General features: G+C 39.3%; 2 protein-coding genes across 2 annotated transcripts in view; both read left to right on the top strand.

The window, feature by feature from the left end:
• LOC126456879 (farnesol dehydrogenase-like) overlaps positions 1 to 22,285 on the top strand; it is a 128,743-nt gene that overhangs the window by 5,018 nt on the left and 101,440 nt on the right. The gene's annotated exons all lie outside the window — the stretch shown is intronic.
• Positions 17,040 to 19,235, top strand: LOC126456878 (uncharacterized). The gene is made up of 4 exons (XM_050092699.1): positions 17,040 to 17,631; positions 17,728 to 17,875; positions 17,950 to 18,025; positions 18,189 to 19,235. Exons 1-4 carry the CDS (start codon positions 17,333 to 17,335, stop codon positions 18,890 to 18,892), a joined length of 1,227 nt encoding a protein of 408 aa, XP_049948656.1. The 5' UTR covers positions 17,040 to 17,332; the 3' UTR covers positions 18,893 to 19,235.

Raw genomic sequence — 22,285 nt, 5'->3', positions numbered from 1 at the left:
TTCTCCATGATTACTAAATGGCAATGCGTTCACATCAATTGTGCAATGTTTCGAACATCTGCCGGCGCTACAGTGCTGCCAACTGTAACGTTCAAAATTTCCCGTTCCCCTGGGCCACCCTGTAGATCATCGTCGAGTGCTGACTTAGACAGGGAACGCCAATTAGTGAACTCTTCAAAGTGAACAGACAGTTGATGTAAATTGCATTTGCTGTGTACTGTGAAGTTTACCTACGATTATTTGCTCTTAGCCATCAAGGACCTTTTTTTGTTTTATATGACATGCAATGTTGCAGACTTCATTATTCGACGAATCATACAGATAAGTAAACGTTTTAAACTCATTTGTGTGACTTTGTTACTAATTTTTTGTTTTCATTTGAAAAAAAGTGCTGCAGAGTCGCATTGAATGCTTGTCGAGGCATATGGTGATCATGCTCTATCAGAAGCAACATGCAAATCATAGTTTCGATGGTTCAGAAATAATGATTTTGATGTAAGAAATGAAGAACGTGGAAGACCACTAAAAAGGTTCGAAGACGCCGAATTGCAAGCCATATTGGCAGCAATGCTAAATGTTGCACAACAAACAATTTCTGACCGTTTGACAGCTATGGGAAAGATCCAAAAATGTGGAAAATGGGTGCCACATGAATTGGCTGGCTCTGAGCACTATGGGACTTATCAGCTATGGTCATCAGTCCCCTAGAACTTAGAACTACTTAAACCTAACTAACCTAAGGACAGCACACAACACCCAGCCATCACGAGGCAGAGAAAATCCCTGACCCCGCCGGGAATCGAACCCGGGAACCCGGGCGTGGGAAGCGAGAACGCTACCGCACGACCACGAGATGCGGGCACATGAATTGAATGAAAGACAGAAGGAAAACCATTTGTCAAATTTTGCTTCAAAGACATGAAAGAAAATCAATGTTGCATCGAATTGTTACTGGCGATGAAAAATGGATTTATTTTAAGAATCCTAAACGGGAAAAATCATGCGTTAATCCGGGACAACCATCAACATCGACTGCAAAACCAGATCGATTCGGCAAGAAGACAATGCTCTGTGTTTGGTGGGATCAGAAAGGTGTGGTGTATCACGAGCTTCTAAAACCCGGTGAAACTGTGAATGCTAATCGCTACAGACATCGAATGATCAATTTCAACTAGTAATTGATCAAAAACAGACCAGAATGGGCCAGAAGACGTGGCAAAGTAATTTTTTTACACGTCAATGCAGCTGCACACAAAGCAAAATTGGTTCAGGATACAATCAATACACTTGGCTGGGAGCTGCTACCCCACCCGCCGTATTCACCAGACTTGGCCCCTTCCGACTGCCATTTGTTTTCATTAATGGGACACGCATTGGCTGAGGAACACTTCGATTCCTACGAAGAAGTCAAAAATTGGGAGTCTGATTGGTTTGCTTCAAAAGACGAACATTTCTTTGGCGTGGTGTCCACAAATTGCAAGAAAAGTGGTCAAAATGTATAGAAAGCGATGGTAAGTACTTTGAATAAAATGTTTTTACTGTTCAATTCAAAATTAGTGTTTCATTTTCACAAAAAAAACGCTCATTTCATACCGGTACACCTGGTACAAATCTGGCGACAAGGGTTTACAAAAGCTTGTTCTTCGGCAGCCAAGAAAATTAACGCGCGCTGGTACTGTTTGGACACATTGGGTAATAACGTCGCCGTAGTTCACGTTTCCGCCTTTATAACACTCACTTCAGAAAGACAGGGATACCATACTAATCCTTTGCCCACGTGTCGGTGAATATATACCCGCATCGACGTCGCGCAGCGTTGCATATACGCTGCAGCATCGTCCTCAAACGGAAACTTTTTGATCACCTCGTATACCATTCAAATATCCCTGTTAGTTGAATCTGGGATCGGGCCCGTAAACTTTTGCGGCATTTTAGAATGGTCCGGACGTGTTTCGTGATATTTCCCGCCAAGCTGATGCCTGCTTCTAGCTGCTGCATTGGGCAAGCACACTTCCTGGCACAAAAAGTTAGATCCTCTAAAACACCTAGGGTGGCCTCCTTGACGCAGAACTGTGACATCCAGAGTGCGTGATTCTCGTACCAATCTCAAAAAATTCTCGTATTTTAGTAAAAATGTAAAAATTCTCATATGTTTGGAAAAATATTCTATTTGCGAGAGAAACAGAATAAAAATATCAGCAAGATTTTGCACCTATGATTCAAATTCGAACTCCACTTCTTCCACTATCGTTTTATACAGAGTAACTGAAGTCATCTTCTAGTACATTTTATGTGTTGTCTGAAAAGTTATAATTGTGCCATTGTTTTCTGGATTCTCTTTAACACATTCTGTGGCAAGAAATCTTCCTTCAATGAGTTGGTTTGGAGCCAGTTTCTGATTCTGGTTGTCATGAGGTTTACCTGAAATTTAATGTCGCCTAAAAAGGATGAACAAATGTTATTAACCAGTTTATGAGCTTTAACGCTTTACATAACTTGGAAGAAACTCTTTCGCGATTAACATTTTAATGAAGTAAACTCAGTACTGAGAAGGCGAAATGGCTTTGTTTCTTTAAAGTCTTCAGATTGATTATTTAATATATTCCACACTTTATTCGGTGATTGCTCCTTTTGTAGTGAGTCTGGGAGACACGACAAAATTGGCTTTTAATTTTTTGAACCTCGGAAACCATATTTGTATTACAGTATCTTCATCGCGCCCTGTTCGGATCACTACAGAACTCTGGCATATTTTGTCATTTTTCTCGGTTTTTTTGCAATTTATGCACCGGACGTTTGGTTTTAGAGATTTCACTTCTCTTTAGATGTCTTTTATCCGACGTGCGCGACCGTGAACTGTTTGGGTTTTCTTCAAATTCACCATCACTTCCCATTCCTGTTTATACTCACAGCAGCACACAATGACATCAAACACTCATAGGTACTTAGCAGTAAATCAATGCACCTGAGTGTACTGCAATTGCGAAGCACTTATTGTTAGGAGTATCGTTTGCTGAAGTCAAAACCATACCACCTGATGCAGTGTCATTCTGAAGTTATTATTACTATGACAGTTGTTTGCATTTCCACTAGGGAGTCCAGAGTATTGTAGGGTAAATTATTGTTAATTGTTTCCCACATATGTGAGAATATAGCGCATATTTAAGAATGTAGTGTTAGAATTTTTTACTAACACATCTAATTATCACCAAAGATTAATATCCAATACTATATAATCATTGTGGAGTTAATGGCAGAGGGTAGTTAGCATGAAACCAGATAACAGGGTTTCTTCCCTTCCAATAAAGCATGGGGTGCAGGTAGAATGACTGGTTAAGTGTCCCTGTACATGCAGTAATTAATTTAATCTTGTCTTTTGGATCCCTTTGGGATGGTGTAACTGTCCTTAGTCAATTACAGGTAGCAAACCTCGTGTTTATTATCTCATTTGTTAAGCGTCAACAATTGTACATATACTAAGCCTAGAAAATGAATGTGTGGCATGACATTTGTATAATTCTCACATACTGAAACTGCAGTTCTACCAACATCTCATGAATGCTGTTGACCAACTATAAGTACCATCTGCCTCTACTAAATACCAAATGATCGAAATCTCACAAATAGCACACACTTAGCACAAACAACAACTATAAGCCATGAAAGAGTGTTGAAGTCAAAGACTGTTTTTTACCACTGAACTAATGAGTAAAAATTTCGTAGAGTGGCTAATTATCAGCCATGTTTATAGTATTTCCCAAGCAGTCTATGTTTTCGTTAAAATACTCTTGACTGTAGCTGGAATAGGCCTCTGATAAACGACACACGAGGAAAGGAGAGGTCTACATTTAACGCTGGCAGCAATATGTCTGCTTGGACGGAATAGGACTCCAACTTCTTCTGAAAGCAGATTTTACATAGGCAAGCATTGTTGGGAGCTCTGAAAGTCACATGGTGTTCTGATGTTTTTTTCAGAAGATTTGACAGAGGATTAATATTAACTAGGCCCTATGTAGTAATTTTTGCAACCCTGTTCTGACAGATACTATTCACAAACTCCTTACCCTTTTCAAGAAATACAAACAAGCGTCTGGAAAACCCCACAATGTGCTAAACCCATGCTTTGTGAGTTTCATCCCAATGTTTCAACCCTCTACCAGAATGGCACAATGGAAACATAGAGTTTCATCTCTGTTAGTAGTACAAAATAATCCAACTTCACTTAGTTTGTCTTGACATTGCTTAATAGCTAAAGACCAGCTATCTAAGAGTGCCACCCTCACAACAGATGTTCTACACTTATGGTGAGCTAACGTCTTGTCCTGCACATCACACTTTGAACAGCACAATGATGCTCATTCAGAAGATCTTGTAAGAGTATTTGGTTTCTGTGTAGATTAGAAGTATAAAAATAGGTCGACCTACCACAGGTACACTTTCACAGATATGCCTCCCCAACACCCTCTGACATCCATATGTTACGGAGAGATTTGCTTTCAAAGTTCCCTTTATATAGTGTACTCTAAAGATCCAAGATGCACTTCTGTTCACATGACCATTATGTTACTTCTGGTCACATATTTTACATTTGCTTGTAAATGCAGTACAGTTGTAAACACCTAGGGTAGTTCCACTATTTTTCTTTATGTATGTGTGTTGGTTTGTCGTGGTGTTCCATGATAGTCCAGGGCCGATTCGAGGTGGGAAGGAAATGGGTGGGAAGTTTGATTTACTACACCTTACATCTGGGTAGATTTTGAATATGGATCCACCTGCGATACATCTGGGGCAGTGTGCAAAGGTAGATCCACCAGCAGTAGACCTGTGGCAGGGTGTGGAGGGTCTACTGCAACAAACTACTACACATACAAAGAAAAAATTACAGAACCTGCATTAGGTGTTTACAACTGTACTGTATGTACAAGCAAATGTACAATGCATGACCAGAAATGACATCATGATCAGATGAGCAGAAGTGTTGGTATCTTGGATCTTTAGAGTAACTATTTATAGGGAGCTTTGAGAGCAGATCTCTCTATAACACAGTGCATGTTTGTGAGTGTTGGGGAGTTTTTTCTGTGAATATGTATCTGTGGTGTGTCGAGCTCAATTTTTTTTGTATTTTTGTTTTTTGTTACAGTACTTGTAACCTAGCAGAGTGCAGATATTTCCGCATTCATCTCCTAAATCAACGTTGTTGTGCAGGACAATGTGTGATGTGCAGGAGATTAGACTAGCTCACGCAAAATATAAAACATATGATGTGAGGCTGCCATCAATCAGTGGTTAGGTTTTAGCTAGTAAGCTGTGTCAAGACAAATTAAGCTAATCAATATTATTTTATATTGGTAACAGAGATTAAAACCATGTGTTTCCTTTGTGGTGGATGATCGAAATATTGAGATGAATGCACAAATCAAGGGTGAAACATGCTCCTTTGTTTTCCAAGTGCTCATTTGTGCTTTTTTTGAAGGGTAAGGATTTTGTGGATAATATTTGTGAGAAGAGAGATACGTAAATCATTGCAACGCCAAGACAAACTAAGTTAGGCTGTATTATTTTATATTGGTAACAGAATATTGTGTTGGGGGGTTTAAATATTGGGATGAAATGCAAATATCAAGGTTGGCACATTCTGTGTGTCTTTCCAAGTGCTTATTTGTGTATCTTTCGAAGGGTAAGGATGTTGTGGATAATATGTGTGAGTACAGGTATGGGAAAATGACTGCAAAGGATGCAGCTAATATTAAGCTTCTATCAAATCTTTTGGAAGCAGCATCTGGACACCAAGTAACTGTGAGAGCTTCTGACAATGCTTTTCTGTATCAAATGTGTTTCTGTGAAGAAAAGGGAATACTGTTCCTTCTATGCAGACTTATTTCCTCAAGTGCTGTGTGTCAAAGACCTGTTTCAATTGAAGTCAGACTATTTTTAACGAAAACATAGATTTTGTGGGAAATACTATTATACACATAAATGTTTATATAGATTCTTATAGTGTATATTGTTAATACTTACTGTGGGAAAATAAAGCACTGTCGTTAGAATGCAATTTTTTTCACACAGTGTTAATACTTACTGTGGAAAATGAAGCACTGTCGTTAAAATTCATTGTTTTCTTGTTTATTTTGCCTACATCAATCACGCTAAGGTCTGTTCTTAATATGATAGCTATGATTACACCCTCTGACATACGTTAAACAGTAATGACTTTTTAGTATTGAAACATAGAACTAATATACAATACCACTATTCTGTCAAGCTATGCATTCTTCCGTGTGATTAAAAACATTGTTTCGTCCCCAGCAGAGTACTGTTGTTAAGACTTGTGCCACACAGTTCCATATGATCTACTAACAAGTGTCCGCTGCTTAGCTGAGTGATTACGTGCTTGCTTCCCATCCAGCGAGCCCGGGTTCGATTTCCAGCTGGGTTGGAGAGTTTCTCCACTTGTGGACTAGGTGTTGTGTTGTCCTCATCACCATTTCATCCTCATCACCGGCACGCAAGTCGCCCAATGTGGCGTTGACTGCAATAAGACTCGAACTCGGCTGCCAAACTTCCCCAGATGGGGCCTCCTGGCCAGCATTGGCATATACTCAGTTCATCTCATTTGCGAACAAGTGCTTTGTGTAATGCGCACTCCTCTAAGGTAGGAGCAGCTGTATTCTGTATTGGGATGTATTGCAAAGAGAAAAAGAAAATCTGATTCTGTCACTGCACAAAACCATAACATACATATTGTAGAGTGCTATGTACTGTCATATGTTAAGAAGCATTACACAGTGGCTATAATCAAAATTGGAACTATGAGGTGCATGGTTTTTTAATGTATGAGCCAGATGTAGGACAAGAGGATGATGTAACATATCATCACTTTAATAGGGGATGTGAAGGGTGTGGGAGTGTATGCATTCTAGAGACATTATACTATTTCCCATGCACAGGAGCAATACTGTGGCGTCAAGAGGCATCTTGGGAGAAACTGGAATGAAGAGCAGAAGGAATATGAGAAATCCATATAAAGGAGAATTGGCTGACGTTGAAAAGGACTATCAGCCTGGACTGTTGCAACAGCTTTGCATAGATGACTACTAGCTTATGGGTTCGGATAAAATGTGAGATTTGTTTAACAGAATGGATATGTGTGGCTACCTAGCGTCTGGGAGAAATGTGTACATCTTACTCCACTAAAAAGAACAAGGTTTTTAAGCGCTGATGCATAACTACAGGATGGACTGTGTAAGTCTGACCTTGTGGAGGGTTGTCTAAATGTTCTAAATGCTATTCATACAGAAGTGTTACATTAAGACAGAACCACAAAACCATCAAATATAGGTATTACTAAATTATGAATTAGTGTTGTTACAACTGTCTTGTCGATATTACTGAATCATTATAAAAGCAATGTTATTTTGTAGGTCTTAAGAGGAAGGACCACTTTGTGGAGCAGACTCAAACCATTCTCTGCTTAAGATATCTAGTATAAAGAAACATAGATGTAGTGCTACAGTTGTAACTGTTGTTTTATATCAGTAGGAAAAAAATATTCCACCAATGTGGTACTGAAAAACACTAAGCATGTAATGGCAAGTGTATTGCTTAAGCAGGCTTTCTAGTAGATTTTCTATACCTTTAATTAAGTGTTCTATAGTTCTGTGAGATTTGATAATAAAGAAACTATTTTATATGATACTTCAGATGTATGGGGAGATTTAAGATTAGTCATTTTATAGAACAAAAGAAAAAGAAAATACCATGATACACATCTTCTGGGGTTGTGGTATTGTTGGCACAAGGTGAGTGAACATACTGCTGGTATGCACCAATTGCGACACTTTGTGGGGAAAAAAAAAACAATATAATACCTAGTGGGTCGTCATGCAGACCAAGCTCATGTTGAATGACTGCATTTGGAAGGGTAATTCATCCACAAAAGATAAAACGGCCTACAAAAAGCACTTAAACAAAAGACTTCTTTATGTATTGCTTCTTGGCCTGGAATCTTTACCAGGCTGAATTACACACATCTAAAAAAGTATTGCAACACCTCGATTCCGAGAGCGAGGGGGTCTAGGCACTTCACTCTGGAACCGCGCGACCGCTACGGTCGCAGGTTCGAATCCTGCCTCGGGCATGGATGTGTGTGATGTCCATAGGTTAGTTAGGTTTCAGTAGTTCTAAGTTCTAGGGGACTGATGACCTCAGATGTTAAGTCCCATAGTGCTCAGAGCCCTTTGAAACATTTGATTCCGAGAGTTCCGGAACGTGTACAGAAAATTGGAATAGAGATCAACATAAACATCATTTCTGCCCTTTTTATTGCTCATGAAAACCGCTCATTGCATGTTGTACCACCATACAGCGAGACCTTCAGATGTGGTGGTCCAAATTGCTGTACACACTGTACCTCCAATACCCAGTAGCCCGTCCTCTTACATTGATGCAGGCCTGTATCCATCATGACGCACTATCCACGATTTCATCAAGGCACTGATGGTCCAGGTCGTCCCACTCCTCAATGGCGATTCTGCGTAGACCCCCCAGAGTGGTTGGTGGATCAAGTCGTCCATAAACAGCCCTTTTCCATCTAGCCCAGGCATCTTCGATAGGGTTCATATCTGGAGAACATGCTGGCCACTCTAGTTGAGCGATGTCGTTATCCTGAAGGATGTAATTCACAAGATATGCACGATGGGGGCACAAATTATCGTCCATGAAGACGAATTCCTCGCCAATATGCTGCCGATATGGTTGCACTACTGGTCGGAGGATGACATTCACGTATCGTAAAGCCGTTACAGTGCCTTCAATGACCACCTACGACGTACGTTGGCACCCCAAAACAGCAGGGAACCTCAACATTGCTGCACTCGCTGGGCAGTGTGTCTAAGGCGTGCAGCCTGACCAGGTTGCCTCCAAATACGTTTCCGACGATTGTCTGGTTGAAGACATATGCGACATTCATCACTGAAAAGAACGTGATGCCAAACCTCAGAGGTCCATTTGGCATGTTGTTGGGCCCATCTGTACCATGCTGCATGGTATCGTGGTTGGAAAGATCGATCTCGCCAAGGATGTTGGGAGTGAAGTTGCACATCATACAGCCTATTGTGCACAGTTTGAGTCGCAACACGACGTTCTGTGGCTGCACAAAAAGCATTATTCATCATGGTGGCGTTGCTGCCCGGGTTTCTCCGGGCCATAATCCATAGGTAGAGGTTCAATTGGTTCAAATGGCTCTGAGCACTATGGGACTCAACTTCTGAGGTCATCAGTCCCCTAGAATTTAGAATTACTTAAACATAACTAACCTAAGGACATCACACACATCCATGCCTGAGGCAGGATTCGAACCTGCGACCGGAGCGGTCGCGCGGTTCCAGATTGTAGCGCCTAGAACCGCTCGGCCACTCCGGCCGGACATAGGTAGAGGTCATCCACTGCAGTAGTAGCCCTTGAGGGGCCTCGGCGAGACATGTCTTGATTGATAGTTCCTGTGTCTCTGTATCTCCTTCATGTCCAAACAACGTCGCTTTGGTTCACTCCAAGACAACTGGACACTCCCCTTGTTGAGAGCACTTCCTGGCACAGAGTAACAATGTGGACGCTATAGAACCGAGGAGTTGACCGTCTAGGCATGGATGAACTACAGACAACACGAGCTGTGTGCCTCCTTCCTGGTGGAAGGACTGGAACTGATCGGCTGTCGGACCCCCTCCGTGTAATAGGCGCTGCTCATGCATGGTTTTTTTACATCATTGGGCGGGTTTAGTGTCATCTCTGAACAGTGAAAGGGACTGTGTCTGTGAGACAATATCCACAGTCAACGTCTGTCTTCAGAAGTTCGCGGAACTGGGCTGATGCAAAACTTTTTGTGGTGTGTGCAATAGGAAATTCAACGCAGAGTGACATGCATGCAATCACCTAGTCATAGTGGGATGCTACACAAACTCCTCTGTGTTGGCTGCTGTAAGAGAGTTTTTACTGTTAGAAATCTGAGGAGCATGTTAGAAATATATTACTTACTTGCATGTATGTCTCATTACTTTACAGGTATTTTCTGACAATCAGCTTTTCCACACGAATGCAGAATTGAAATGGGTTAAATGTCAGTTGTACAGTACCATACAGTGAAGGGTAGTATAGTATGCTAGTGTTACACATCTCAATGTAGGGACACCAGCATCGTCTGTGGATGTTCTAAGGACAGACAGCTTGACTTACATCTAGCTGTTGAATGGCCACAAATCCTAGCCATGTGTCACATAAAGACTCTGCTACTACAATTCAAATCAGTGTGTAAGTACTGGATTAAACCATATATGTCTCACTACTCTTACAGTATATAAGAATTATGAGTGGTTGTGGTTGATCTGTGAAGCAGCAGCTCCAATGTAGATATGACCTGACGAATAGTGCTGGAAGCTGTAATACTCTCAAGATCTTATGATGTAGGTATATCATATTTGAAAAAAGTGATGATGGGTTTCTCCTGAAGTATTACTGGACAAATTTAAAAGAAAACTAGGACTCTGATACCAATATGCCACTACCACTGAATATGCAGCATAGTGATCACAGGAACAGGATAAAAAAGAGTAGGACACATAAATATACATATATGTAGACAATCATTTGACAGCAGTGACTTGCAGGTGCATCTCATTTTCTCAGTGCATTCCTCATTTACTGTGAGAAGTGTGGCAGCAAGACATCTTTGGTCATTGCTCTGGGGAAACTATGCATGTTTGCTCCATTAAAACCTATCTGTAAGAGATTAGGGTATGATTGGGGGAATAAACACGATCATTATTTTACTCGATCAGTGCATGAGAGTAGGATGCAGGGGTAATCAGTACTACTGATACACTGTATACTACGCCATGCACAGTATAGCAGCTTTCAAAGTATTTCTCTATATGTAAGATGTTCCCATGTGATTAAGCTGTCTACAAGTAATCAGGTAATCGATAACTTCTGATTTTTGGTGGTGTAGTCTATCTGAACGTACACTGATGCGTCAAAATATTATGACCACCTATTTAATAACGTGTTATTCCACTTTACAAACTCAGTACAACAGAGGTTCTGATTGACATGGATTCTAAAAGCCCTTGAGAGGATTCCAGAAGTACTTGGCACCAGGTGTCTATGCACAGGTCAAGCAGTTCCCGCAATTTGCGGGGCGGGGGGGTGGGGGGGTGGGGGGGGTGGGGTTTACAGGCTTGCAGCTGGCGCCCAATATGTGTTCCAATGTGTACGTAAGGTAACTCTAATACTTCACCCAGTAAAGACTTTCAAACACTAAATAACCTTAATAAAAACGCTTGAAACGGAGAAGGCTATACAGACAATGGTAATATCACTGTGTTGTTTATGATTACGATAACATTAAGGAAAAGAATCCGTTTTTAACTCAAATGGCATCGTTGAGATTAAAAAGGATCCTGTCAAATTATTCATAACACTCTATGGCCACACTTGGCATCTTCCAGGAGACCTTCAAGACTACAGTCTTCATGCCATGCAACGAAAGGCTCACCACATTCCCCCAGTGCTCTGCTCAAGGGGGAGGCTGTGTGGAGACTCCACATCGCATAACACTGCTGACTACCGATCCAACCAGACAGTGGAAAATCTCTGGTGTGCTGCCTGTGAAGCTTTAGTGAATTCTATACTTTCATGTAGAATAGACGCACAAGTTTTTTTCATCTACCATCTTCTGTAAATAAAGAGCATTCTTGTACTATATTGCGTAGTATATCGATTATACCATGACTTTACCATGTGAATCCACATGCACATCTAAGGGTTAATGCATATTTAACTAATTTCTCCATACTTTTGCATATATTTTACATTTTTAGCAATGATTTTTGAAATACAAATATTTCACCTCGATACTTTAAGAAGAAGAGAAAGACTCGAGCAAATTTCTCTTTCATTGCCCTGCTTGTGTAGAAGGTCTGTGGTCTACCATGCTTCTAAACCCACAAAAGGGCGCCTAAAATGAGGAGAACATAGCTACCACCAACGAGTAGCTCCTGATGTAACACAAAATATATGCTGCTCAACTGCTGAACATAATCTAACTAGCATTCCATAGTAATGCGACATATCTTTTAACTTCAGCACAGTCATCACGTCATGAAACTCCATTCAGTTGGTGTTCTGTTACAAACGAAGCCATCTGCTGCAGCGAAAACATTTCCAAGAATTAAAAAGTACGATTCTCAGTGAACTCTTAAACTTGTAATTAGTGTCCTGTTACTTGTAATGTGAGCGGGAGAAGAGAAAATATTACAACACCAACGGAGAAGAGCAGTGAAGCTTATTTGTTTCCATGGGGAACGTGTGTTGAAGCAGCTCTACATTACAGTGAACATTTAGAAGATCTGGAAAAGGTACCTCACATGCAATGGAGTAAAATGGAACAGTAAGTATCCCTGCTGCAGTTATTGCTTCCAACGAGAAGAGTCTCCTGAGTAAATTAGTATTTATGAAGACCTGTTTTAGTAAACACCCAGCCACAGTCAGGTGTTTGGAAGGAAAAGGGATGCATCTATCCTTCGTTCTGCAGGTATACTAAGCAGCTGTCGCTAGAGACTTGCCAGAAGAAATAGAAAAGTGTCTTCATGACGAAATTGGAAAAACTGAAGCAGGGAATGTAGATTTCATGTTTCTTCATTATGTGAATAAGGAGCTACAAGAAAAATCCGGAAAAAAATTAATGCTTATTCTGTAAGTGCTACAGCCTCTTTACAGGACCATCCTGTGACTTCATATGATTAGTCTACTTTCACATTTATAATATTAGCACAGATAACAAAATCAATAAAGAAAAATTAGTTAGTTACATGTTTCATGGCTCATTTTTCATGATGGATTGTAAGATATGGAATGAGTCATTTCATGTTCACATTGCAAATTAATTTGTACTTACCATTACACTCTGAACATTTCTAAATTCCTTTTTTTCTTTCTTTCTTTTTTTTTACAAATCGAAATAATATATTCAGATGTGAGTTAGTGATTCCTACCTACCACCTTTTACACTTTATAGTAATAAAAATTCTTCTATGAAATAGAATGGGGCGTCAACAAGAAACTTTCCTATTTTGTTGTAAAATTTCACTGCTATCTGTAAGACATTTTGTATCAGTGGGTAAGGGATCAAAATTTTTTGTTGCAGCATTGTGAACCCTTTTTGTGATAAAGACACCCTTAATACGGAGTAGTGACTGTCATTTTTCCTTTTGGTATTGTAATTATGTAATTCTTGTTCCTTTTGAACTGTAGTGGATTATTCATGAGGGAAAAAATATACCGTGAAGCAGTAATGAGAATGCCCACTTCCTTAAACAGATGTATACAAGATGATTGTGGATGAGCACCACATATTATTGTTACAGCACATTTATGAGTAATGAAGAGTGTCTTTGTTAAGATGAGTTACCCCAGAACATTATTCCATGTGACATTGTTGTTGTTGTTGTTGTGGTTTTCAGGCCTGAGACTGGTTTGATACAGCTCTCCATGCTGCTCTATCCTGTGCGAGCTTCTTCATCTCCCAGTACCTACTGCAGCCTACATCCTTCAGAATCTGCTTAGTGTATTCATCTCTTGGTCTCCCTCTACGATTTTTACCCTCCATGCTGCCCTCCAGTACCAAATTGGATCCCTTGATGCCTCAGAACATGTCCTACCAACCGATCCCTTCTTCTAGTCAAGTTGTGCCAAAAACTCCTCTTCTCCCCAATTTTATTCAATACCTCCTCATTAGTTATGTGATCCACCCATCTAATCTTCAGCATTCTTCTGTAGCACCTCATTTCGAAATCTTATATTCTCTTCTTGTCTAAACTATTTATCGTCCATGTTTCACTTCCATACATGGCTACACTCCATACAAATACTTTCAGAAACGACTTCCTGAGATTTAAATCAACACTCGATGTTAACAAATTTCTCTTCTTCAGAAACGCTTTCGTGGCCATTGCCAGTCTACATTTTATATCCTCTCTATTTCGACCATCATCAGTTATTTTGCTCCCCAAATAGCAAAACTCCTTTACTACTTTAAGTGTCTCATTTCCTAATCTAATTCCCTCAGCATCACCCGACTTAATTCGACTACGTTCCATTATCCTCGTTTTGCTTTTGTTGATGTTCATCTTATATCCTCCTTTCAAGACACTATCCATTCCGTTCAACTGCTCTTCCAAGTCCTTTGCTGTCTCTGACAGAATTACAATGTCATTGGCAAACCTCAAAGTTTTTATTTCTTCTCCATGGATTTTAATACCTACTCTGAACTTTTCTTTTGTTTCCTTTACTGCTTGCTCAATATATAGATTGAATAGCATCTGGGAGATACTACAACCCTGTCTCACTCCCTTCCCAACCACTGCTTCCCTTTCATACCCCTCGACTCTTATAACTGCCATCTGCTTTCCGTACAAATTGTAAATATACTTTCACTCCCTGTATTTTACCCTTGCCACCTTCTGAATTTGAAAGAGAGCATTCCAGTCAACATTGTCAAAAGCTTTCTCTAAGTCTACAAATGCTAGAAACGTAGGTTTGCCTTTCCTTAATCTTTCTTCTAAGATAAGTCGCAGGGTCAGTATTGCCTCACGTGTTCCAATATTTCTACGGAATCCAAACTAATCTTCGCCGAGGTCATCTTCTACCAGTTTTTCCATTCGTCTGTAAAGAATTCGTGTTAGTGTTTTGCAGCTGTGACTTATTAAACTGATAGTTCAGTAATTTTCACATCTGTCAACACCTGCTTTCTTTGGGATTGGAATTACTATATTCTTCTTGAAGTCTGAGGGAATTTCGCATGTCTCATACATCTTGCTCACCAGATGGTAGAGTTTTGTTAGGCCTGGCTCTCCCAAAGCTGTCAGTAGTTCTAATAAAATGTTTTCTACTCCTGGGGCCTTGTTTCGACTTAGGTCTTTCAGTGCTCTGTCAAACTCTTCAAGCAGTATCATATCTCCTATTTCATCTTCCATTTCCATAATATTTTCCTCAAGAAAATCACCCCTGTATAGACCCTCTATATACTCCTTTCACCTTTCTGCTTTCCCTTCTTTGCTTAGAACTGGGTTTCCATCTGAGCTCTTGATATTCATGCAAATGGTTCTCTTTTCTCCAAAGGTCACTTTACTTTTCCTGTAGGCAGTATCTATCATACCCCTCGTGAGATAAGCCTCTACATCCTTACATTTGTCCTCTAGCCATCCCTGCTTAGCCATTTTGCACTTCCTGTCGATCTCATTTTTGACGTTTGTATTCCTTTTTAGCTGCTTCACTTACTGCATTTTTGTATTTTTGCCTTTCATCAATTAAATTCAGTATCTCTTCTGTAACCCAAGGATTTCTACTAGCCCTCCTCTTTTTACTTACTTGATCCTCTGCTGCCTTCACTATTTCATTCCTCAAAGCTACCCATTCTTCTTCTACTGTATTTCTTTCCCCCATTCCTGTCAATTGTTCCCTTATGCTCTCCCTGAAACTCTGTACAACCTCTGGTTCTTTCAGTTTATCCAGGTGCCATCTCCTTAAATTCCCACCTTTTTGCAATTTCTTCAGTTTTAATCTACAGTTCCTAACCAATAGATTGTGGTCAGAGTCCACATCTGCCCCTGGAAAAGTCTTACAATTTAAAATCTGGTTCCTAAATCTCTGTCTTACCATTATATAATCTATCTGAAACCTTTTAGTATCTCCAGGGTTCTTCCATGTATACAACCTTCTTTCATGGTCCTTGAACTAAGTGTTAGCTATGATTAAGTTATGCTCCGTGCAAAATTCTACCAGACGGCTTCCTCTTTCAGTTCTTACCCCCAGTCCATATTCACCTACTACGTTTCCTTCTCTTCCTTTTCTTACTGTCGAATTCCAGTCACCCATGACTATTAAATTTTCGCCTCCCTTCACTATCTGAATCTGAATAGTAATGTGACATTATTGAATGAAAATATGTCAACTTTGTGATTAGTCTCTCCTCAATGTATGCAATACTTCTGAGGTGCAAATGTGGACTAAGTAAGTTGTTTTAGGAGTCCAAAAATGTGCTTCTTCCAGTTTAAATTCTCAGCAATATAGATACCTAAGAATTTTGAACTGGGTGTAACCATCCACAGAAAACCAGAAAATGATACATTTAAAAATATTTACCATTTCTTCTCTTTCTGTATGTACACTTCGATTGATTACAGTACTAGTGTCATCTGCAAAAAGAACTAATTCTGCTTGTTGTGTATCTCACAGAAGATCGTTTACAGGAACAGTAGTGCACCTAGGGGAACGCCATGTATGATTTCTCTCCAGTCGCAATTTTGTTCCTGGGCTGTATTGCTTATTTTACTAGGTACAGTTTTCTGCATCATTTTGGTTAGATATGATATCATCAATTGGTTGGCTTTACTAACAGTTCCATAAAACGTCAGTTTATCTAGAAGAATGTCTTACAGAGGCCACAGAAAATACCAACCGTCCCTTGTAAAATCTGGTGAGCGTACGTGTAAATGGCATTCTCAGAAGAGCAGTCTTTCTGAAACCCGAACTGCGTTTTGCTAAGGGTGCTATTGTTGCTAAGGTGACAAACTGTTCTAGAATACGTCATCTTCTCAAAAATTTTGGAGAATGATGTCAGTAGTGAAACTGGAAAATTGTAATAAGAATTAGTTTTATGTATGTAGCGATTTAAAAACGTATTATGTGTTATTACAATGTGTTACGTGACCACTGTAATTGAATTGCAATTCTTCCCACTTTCGTCAAATTTACTGTCATGCTAATGTGAAAACAGAATAAGAATAATGAAATGTTTTTAAATGGAATTTTATTATTTTATTTTAGTGCGTATGCAAAGCATATTGAGGTCACCACTTCGAGTAAAACATTTTGTGAACTGTTCCGAAATTTAAAAAGGAATATGTGTTTTACTTGCGATTTCTTTTAACTTGTCGCATGTTATTCTCTTTTCAATCTGCGAAGTTGGGTACCCTGGCGGTCGTCGCGTTCGAAAACAAACCACAAGTGTCAGCTAATTGTTTAGTGTTTACGAAGGTTTTACTGTCTTAGTGTTTTCACATCGACTGCTCGGGTGCTTTGCGCTGTTATGTTGCGTAGAGCTAGCTGAGCTTCGTATGAAGTGCTGCCGTTCGTTGCGTGTTTTATATATTATTTTAAGTTAAAAACAAAACAGTGATGTGTTCGTGATATATCGTGTTACAGTCAAGTATGCTCGTGGGTGTTAACTATATATTTTCTCAAAGTTTATTAGCAATTATATGTATTTATATAACAAAATAATATGTCAGAAGAAGTATTGGCGGCAGCGGCGTTAGCCCTGATTATTTTAGCTAAAAGGAGAAAAGAACGTCGAAAGAAAACTAAGCGTTGCTGGGTGCAGCCCTGGCTGCAAACAAGAGATGAAGAAGGAAGAGGAATTTATAATACGTTAATGAATGAGGAGAGACCAGAAGATCCGCTTGAATTTTCCAGATTTGTGCGGATGGATTGTGCATGTTTTGACAAGCTACTGTCATTTATTGGCGTGCATATTCGTAAGGCAAACACCGTCATGAGGGACTCAATTTCGCCGACCCAAAGGTAAGACAAATTCGTTTCTTCTCAGTGTGTCTTTCATTAGTATGTAAGTTGTTTTGTCTGGCGGTGCTGTATATCTTTCTTCCTATTGTGCTACAGGCTGGCAGTAACATTGCAGTATTTAACAACAGGAGAGACCTATCAGAGCCTGTCAGTTGCTCACAGAATTTCTGTTCCATGTATTTCGAAAATGGTTATGGAAGTGTGTTCCGCAATTTGCAGTACATTGAAAGACAAGTATTTAAAGGTATGTGCTTTATTTTTGAGGGGTCGACAGGTTCAATGTGCAGGGGTTACATTTTAATTCCTATTATGTTGCAGGCTCCAGCTACAGAGAAAGAATGGGAAATAATTGCAAGAGAGTTCGATGATTTATGGCAGTTTCCACATTGTATAGGTGAGCTACATGTAGATGCAAAGTCAATGAGCTTTTTAATTCTAATTTCTAAAAAAATATATTTCAGCATATGGAAACCGTTATGGGTACATTTCTATTAGTATTTCAATAACACAACTACATTGAACTGTATTATCTGTACTTCCCCTTACTTTATTTTCAGGTGCTCTGGATGGGAAACACATTGCATTCTCTCCTACACAATTTAGTGACTCTTTTGACAATAAGAAATTTAATAGCATAGTTTTGCTTGCTGTTGTGGATGCACGATATCGTTTCATACTTGTGGATATTGTTTGTAGCAACAAAGGCAATGATGTGGATGTGTATGTCAATAGCAAAATTGGTACTGCACTGCAAGAGAATTCACTCAAAGTTCCGCAGGAAAGAGTTCTTAATTGCAGCAGCATTTCAGTACCTTATGTAATGGTAGCAGGTGATGCTTTTAGCCTACAGCCATATATTGTGAAACCTTACAAGCACTGTGAAGGTGAAAAGTCCAAAACTTTCAACAGCAGATTATCAAGGGCAAGACATGTAGTTGATAATGCTTTCAGTATTTTGGCACGCCGTTTTAGAGTTGTGTTACGTACAATAAAGCTACCTATAGAGAAAACTGAAGTTCTTATCAAAACAGTGTGTCTTTTACATAATTTCTTGATAGATGAAGCAGACAGCACCTATCTGTCAAGCATGAACTCTGTGAACACTGGCCAAGACCAAGTAGAGGGTACTTCTTGCAGTGAGGATTGCATTTTGCAAAGCATCCATCAACAACAGGAAAACCACATATCATCGGCTGCAATAGATGTCCGTGACAAGTTTTGTGAATATTTCAGCACCAGTGAATATGTACCACAGCAGTAGAATTTTGTAAATAAATTTACTGTCATATATTTCATAGGAATATTATTAAATTTCTATTTTGAGTATTCTGCAGCTGGCAATACCATGTGATAATATATTTTTATGGTGTCTCCTTGTGTATGTATGATGTGTTGGTGGCAGCAGTCAGCAGATAAAAGCGCTTATTTATTTATTTGTTTGTTTATTTATTTAGCCTGCTGTGATTAGGGCTATTCAGCCCTCTCTTATGTCTGACCAGCATTTCAGACATAAAGTACTTTTTTTTTTTTTTTTTACATCATAGTTACCTAAGAAATAACAACTGTTGTAAGACAAATAGTACTACAGTGATTTGAGTGTCTGTTGTGACAATGTGAATAAATAAGACTGGCTATGAACTAATAAAGTTAATACTAGCTGCACTTGTACTACTACTACTACTACTACCACTACAACTACAACTGTTGTTGTTGTTGCTGCTGCTGCTGCCGCTAATAGTGATAATAACATATATGAAGTATTTATAGGTATACAAAATAGATATTTTCTGATACAGCAAGTTCTAAGACCTGCTAAGAATACTGTGAAAAGAGGAAGATCTGGTTGGAAAGAGAAGTGTACAAGGGTAACAAGTGTGTTCAGATGCAATGGTAATCATTATTTTCCTTTAGTGTTCTAAAGCTAGGGATGTCATTCAGTTCTCTAATATAATTCAGGAGGTTGTTCAGAGTTGATTTGTTGCTACTGAGGAGGATTTTGAGAAAGTGGTTGAATGATGGGGTGGGCAGAATGGATTTTGTTCTGATGGCAATGGGTGCTTCTGCCGTGTTGTTCAGACAAAAGCTTTAAGATCAAGGAGAGAGATGAGGGACAGTGTACATTGGTAAGATATTAGAGAAGATAGAGGGCGTGGAAATCTGTGACACACAGTCAGGATAGCTATGCATGTTGTTGTGGTGGTCTTCAGTCCAAAGATTGGTTTGATGCAGCTCTCCGTACTACTGTCTTATGTGCAAGACTCTCCATCACTGAGTAGCTACTGCAGCCTACATCCTTTTGAATCTTGTTACTATATTCATCTCTTGGTCTCCCTCTATGACTTTTACTTCCCACACTTTTCTCCAGTACTAAATTGTTGATCCTATGATGTCTCAGAATGTGTCCTTTTAACTGATCTTTTCTCCTATTTAGGCTGTGCCACAATATTTTTTTTCTCATTAGTTGTGTGATCTACCCGTCTAATCTTCAGCATTTTTTTGTAGCACTACATTTCAAAAGCTTCTATTGTCTCTTTGTGTAAACTGTGTAGCCTACCATCTATGTTTCCCTTCCATACATGGCTGCACTCCATACAAACACTTTCAGAAAAGACTTCCTGACACTTAAATTTATTCGCAATGTTAACAAATTTCTCTTCTTCAGAAACTCTTTTCTTGCCATTGCTATTTTCCATTTTATATTCTCACGAATTCGTCAGTTATTTTTCTGCTCAAATAGCAAAACTTGCCTATTGTGTCTCATTTCCTTATGTAATTCCCTCACCATCACCTGATATTACAACACTACATTCCATTGTTCTCGTTTTGTTTTTGTTGATGTTCATCTTATATCCTGCTTTCAAGACACTGTCCATTCCATTCAACTGATCTAGCAAGACCTTTTGCTGTCTCTGACAGAATTACAATGTCGTTGGCGAACTTCAAAGTTTTTATTTCTACTCACTGGACTGTAATTCCTACTCCAATTTTTTCTTTTGTTTCCTTTACTGCTTGCTCGATGTACAAATTGAATAACATCGGGGATAGGATAAAACCCTGTCTCACTCCCTTCTTAACCACTGCTTCCTTTTCATGTCCCTAGGCTCTTGTAACTGCTCTCTGCTTACCTCACGAGTTTCTCCCTGCATTTTACCCTTCATAACCTCAGAATTTCAAAACAGTATTCCAGTCAACATCATCAGAATAATTCTCTAAGTCTACAAGTGCTATAATCATAGGTTTGCCTTTCTTTAACCTATCTTCTAAGATAAGTCGTGAGGTCTGTATTGCATTGCATGTTCCAATATTTCTCTGGAAGCGGAATTGATCGTCCCCAAGTCGGCTTCTACCGGCTTTTCCATTCTTCTGTGAAGAATTTCTTAGTAGTATTTTGCAGCCATGACTTATTAAACTGAATAGTTTGTTAATATTCACACCTGCCAGAACCTGCTTTCTTTGGTATTGGAGTAATAAGTTTTGTCATGGCTGGCTCTCCCAAGGCTATCAATAGTTGTAATAGAATCTCGTCTACTCCTAGGTCCTTGTTTTCACTTGCGTCTTTCAGTGCTGTATCAGTTCTTCTCGCAGTATCATATCTCCCATCTCACTTTCACCTACTTCTTCTTCCATATATATAATATTGCCCTAGAGCACATCTCCCTAGTGTAGACCCTCTATATATTCCTTCCACCTTTCAGCTTTCCCTTCTTTGCTTAGGACTGGTTTTCCTTTTCTTCAAAGAGCTCTTTAATTTTCGTGCTGACGGTATCTATCTTTCCACTATTGATATATGATTCTAAACTCTTACAATTGTCCTCTAGCCATTCCTGCTTAGCCATTTTGCACTTCCTGTCAATCTCGTTTTTTAGAAGTTTGTATTCCCTTTCACCTACTTCATTAATTGCATTTTTATAGTTTCTTCTTTCATCAGTCAAATTCAGTCTCTCTTGTGTTATCCAGGGATTTCTACTAGGCCATGTCTTTTTACCTACTTGATTCTCTGCCACCTTCACTTTTTCATCTCTCAAAGCTACCTATTCTTCCTCTACTATATTCATTTCACCTGTTCTAGTCTACCTTTGGCTAATACTCCCTCTGAAACTCTCAACAACCTCTCATTCTTTAACTTCGTCCAGGTCCCATCTCCTTCATTTCCTACCTTTTTGCTATTTCTTCAGTTTTAATCTACAGTTCGTAGCCAATAAATTGTGATCAGAGTCCCTGGAAATGTCTAAAGGTTTAAAATCTGATTCAAAAATCTGTCTTGCCATTATATAATCAATCTGAACCCTTCCATTGTCTCCAGGTCTCTTCCCTGTAGACAATGTTCTTTCTTCAGACTGGCCTCAGCAGCCTATGACTGTGCTCGTGTGTGTGTGTGTGTGTGTGTGTGTGTTGCGACATAAAATCCTTGCTGTATGGTGAGTAGCAATGTATCCATCTAATAATATTGTCATATAATGAACACAGACATTCATAACCAATTCCAGGCACTTTGAGCTTTCCTGAGAAAGGCCGTGCAGGGTAACATTGCTCTAATGAATAATTGGCTGTATAAGTGTTTGTATAAGTTTTTTTATTGCTTTGTTGTGGTTTTTAATGAAAATTTTTTAAAGAAATTTGACAGTCAAGTCAAATAGAGATGCAACTAATCATT

This window comes from Schistocerca serialis, chromosome 2, assembly GCF_023864345.2.
Source record: "Schistocerca serialis cubense isolate TAMUIC-IGC-003099 chromosome 2, iqSchSeri2.2, whole genome shotgun sequence".
Classification (NCBI taxonomy): Eukaryota; Metazoa; Arthropoda; class Insecta; order Orthoptera; family Acrididae; genus Schistocerca; species Schistocerca serialis.
This window is presented reverse-complemented; position numbering and strand designations above follow the sequence as displayed.

Excerpts from the sequence above, each read along its gene's own strand:
- LOC126456878 (XM_050092699.1), top strand. The coding sequence starts at position 17,333 with ATGTCAGAAGAAGTATTGGCGGCAGCGGCGTTAGCCCTGATTATTTTA. Across the intron at positions 17,632-17,727 it reads TCAATTTCGCCGACCCAAAG|GCTGGCAGTAACATTGCAGT; the intron begins GTAAGACAAATT and ends ATTGTGCTACAG. Across the intron at positions 18,026-18,188 it reads GCAGTTTCCACATTGTATAG|GTGCTCTGGATGGGAAACAC; the intron begins GTGAGCTACATG and ends CTTTATTTTCAG.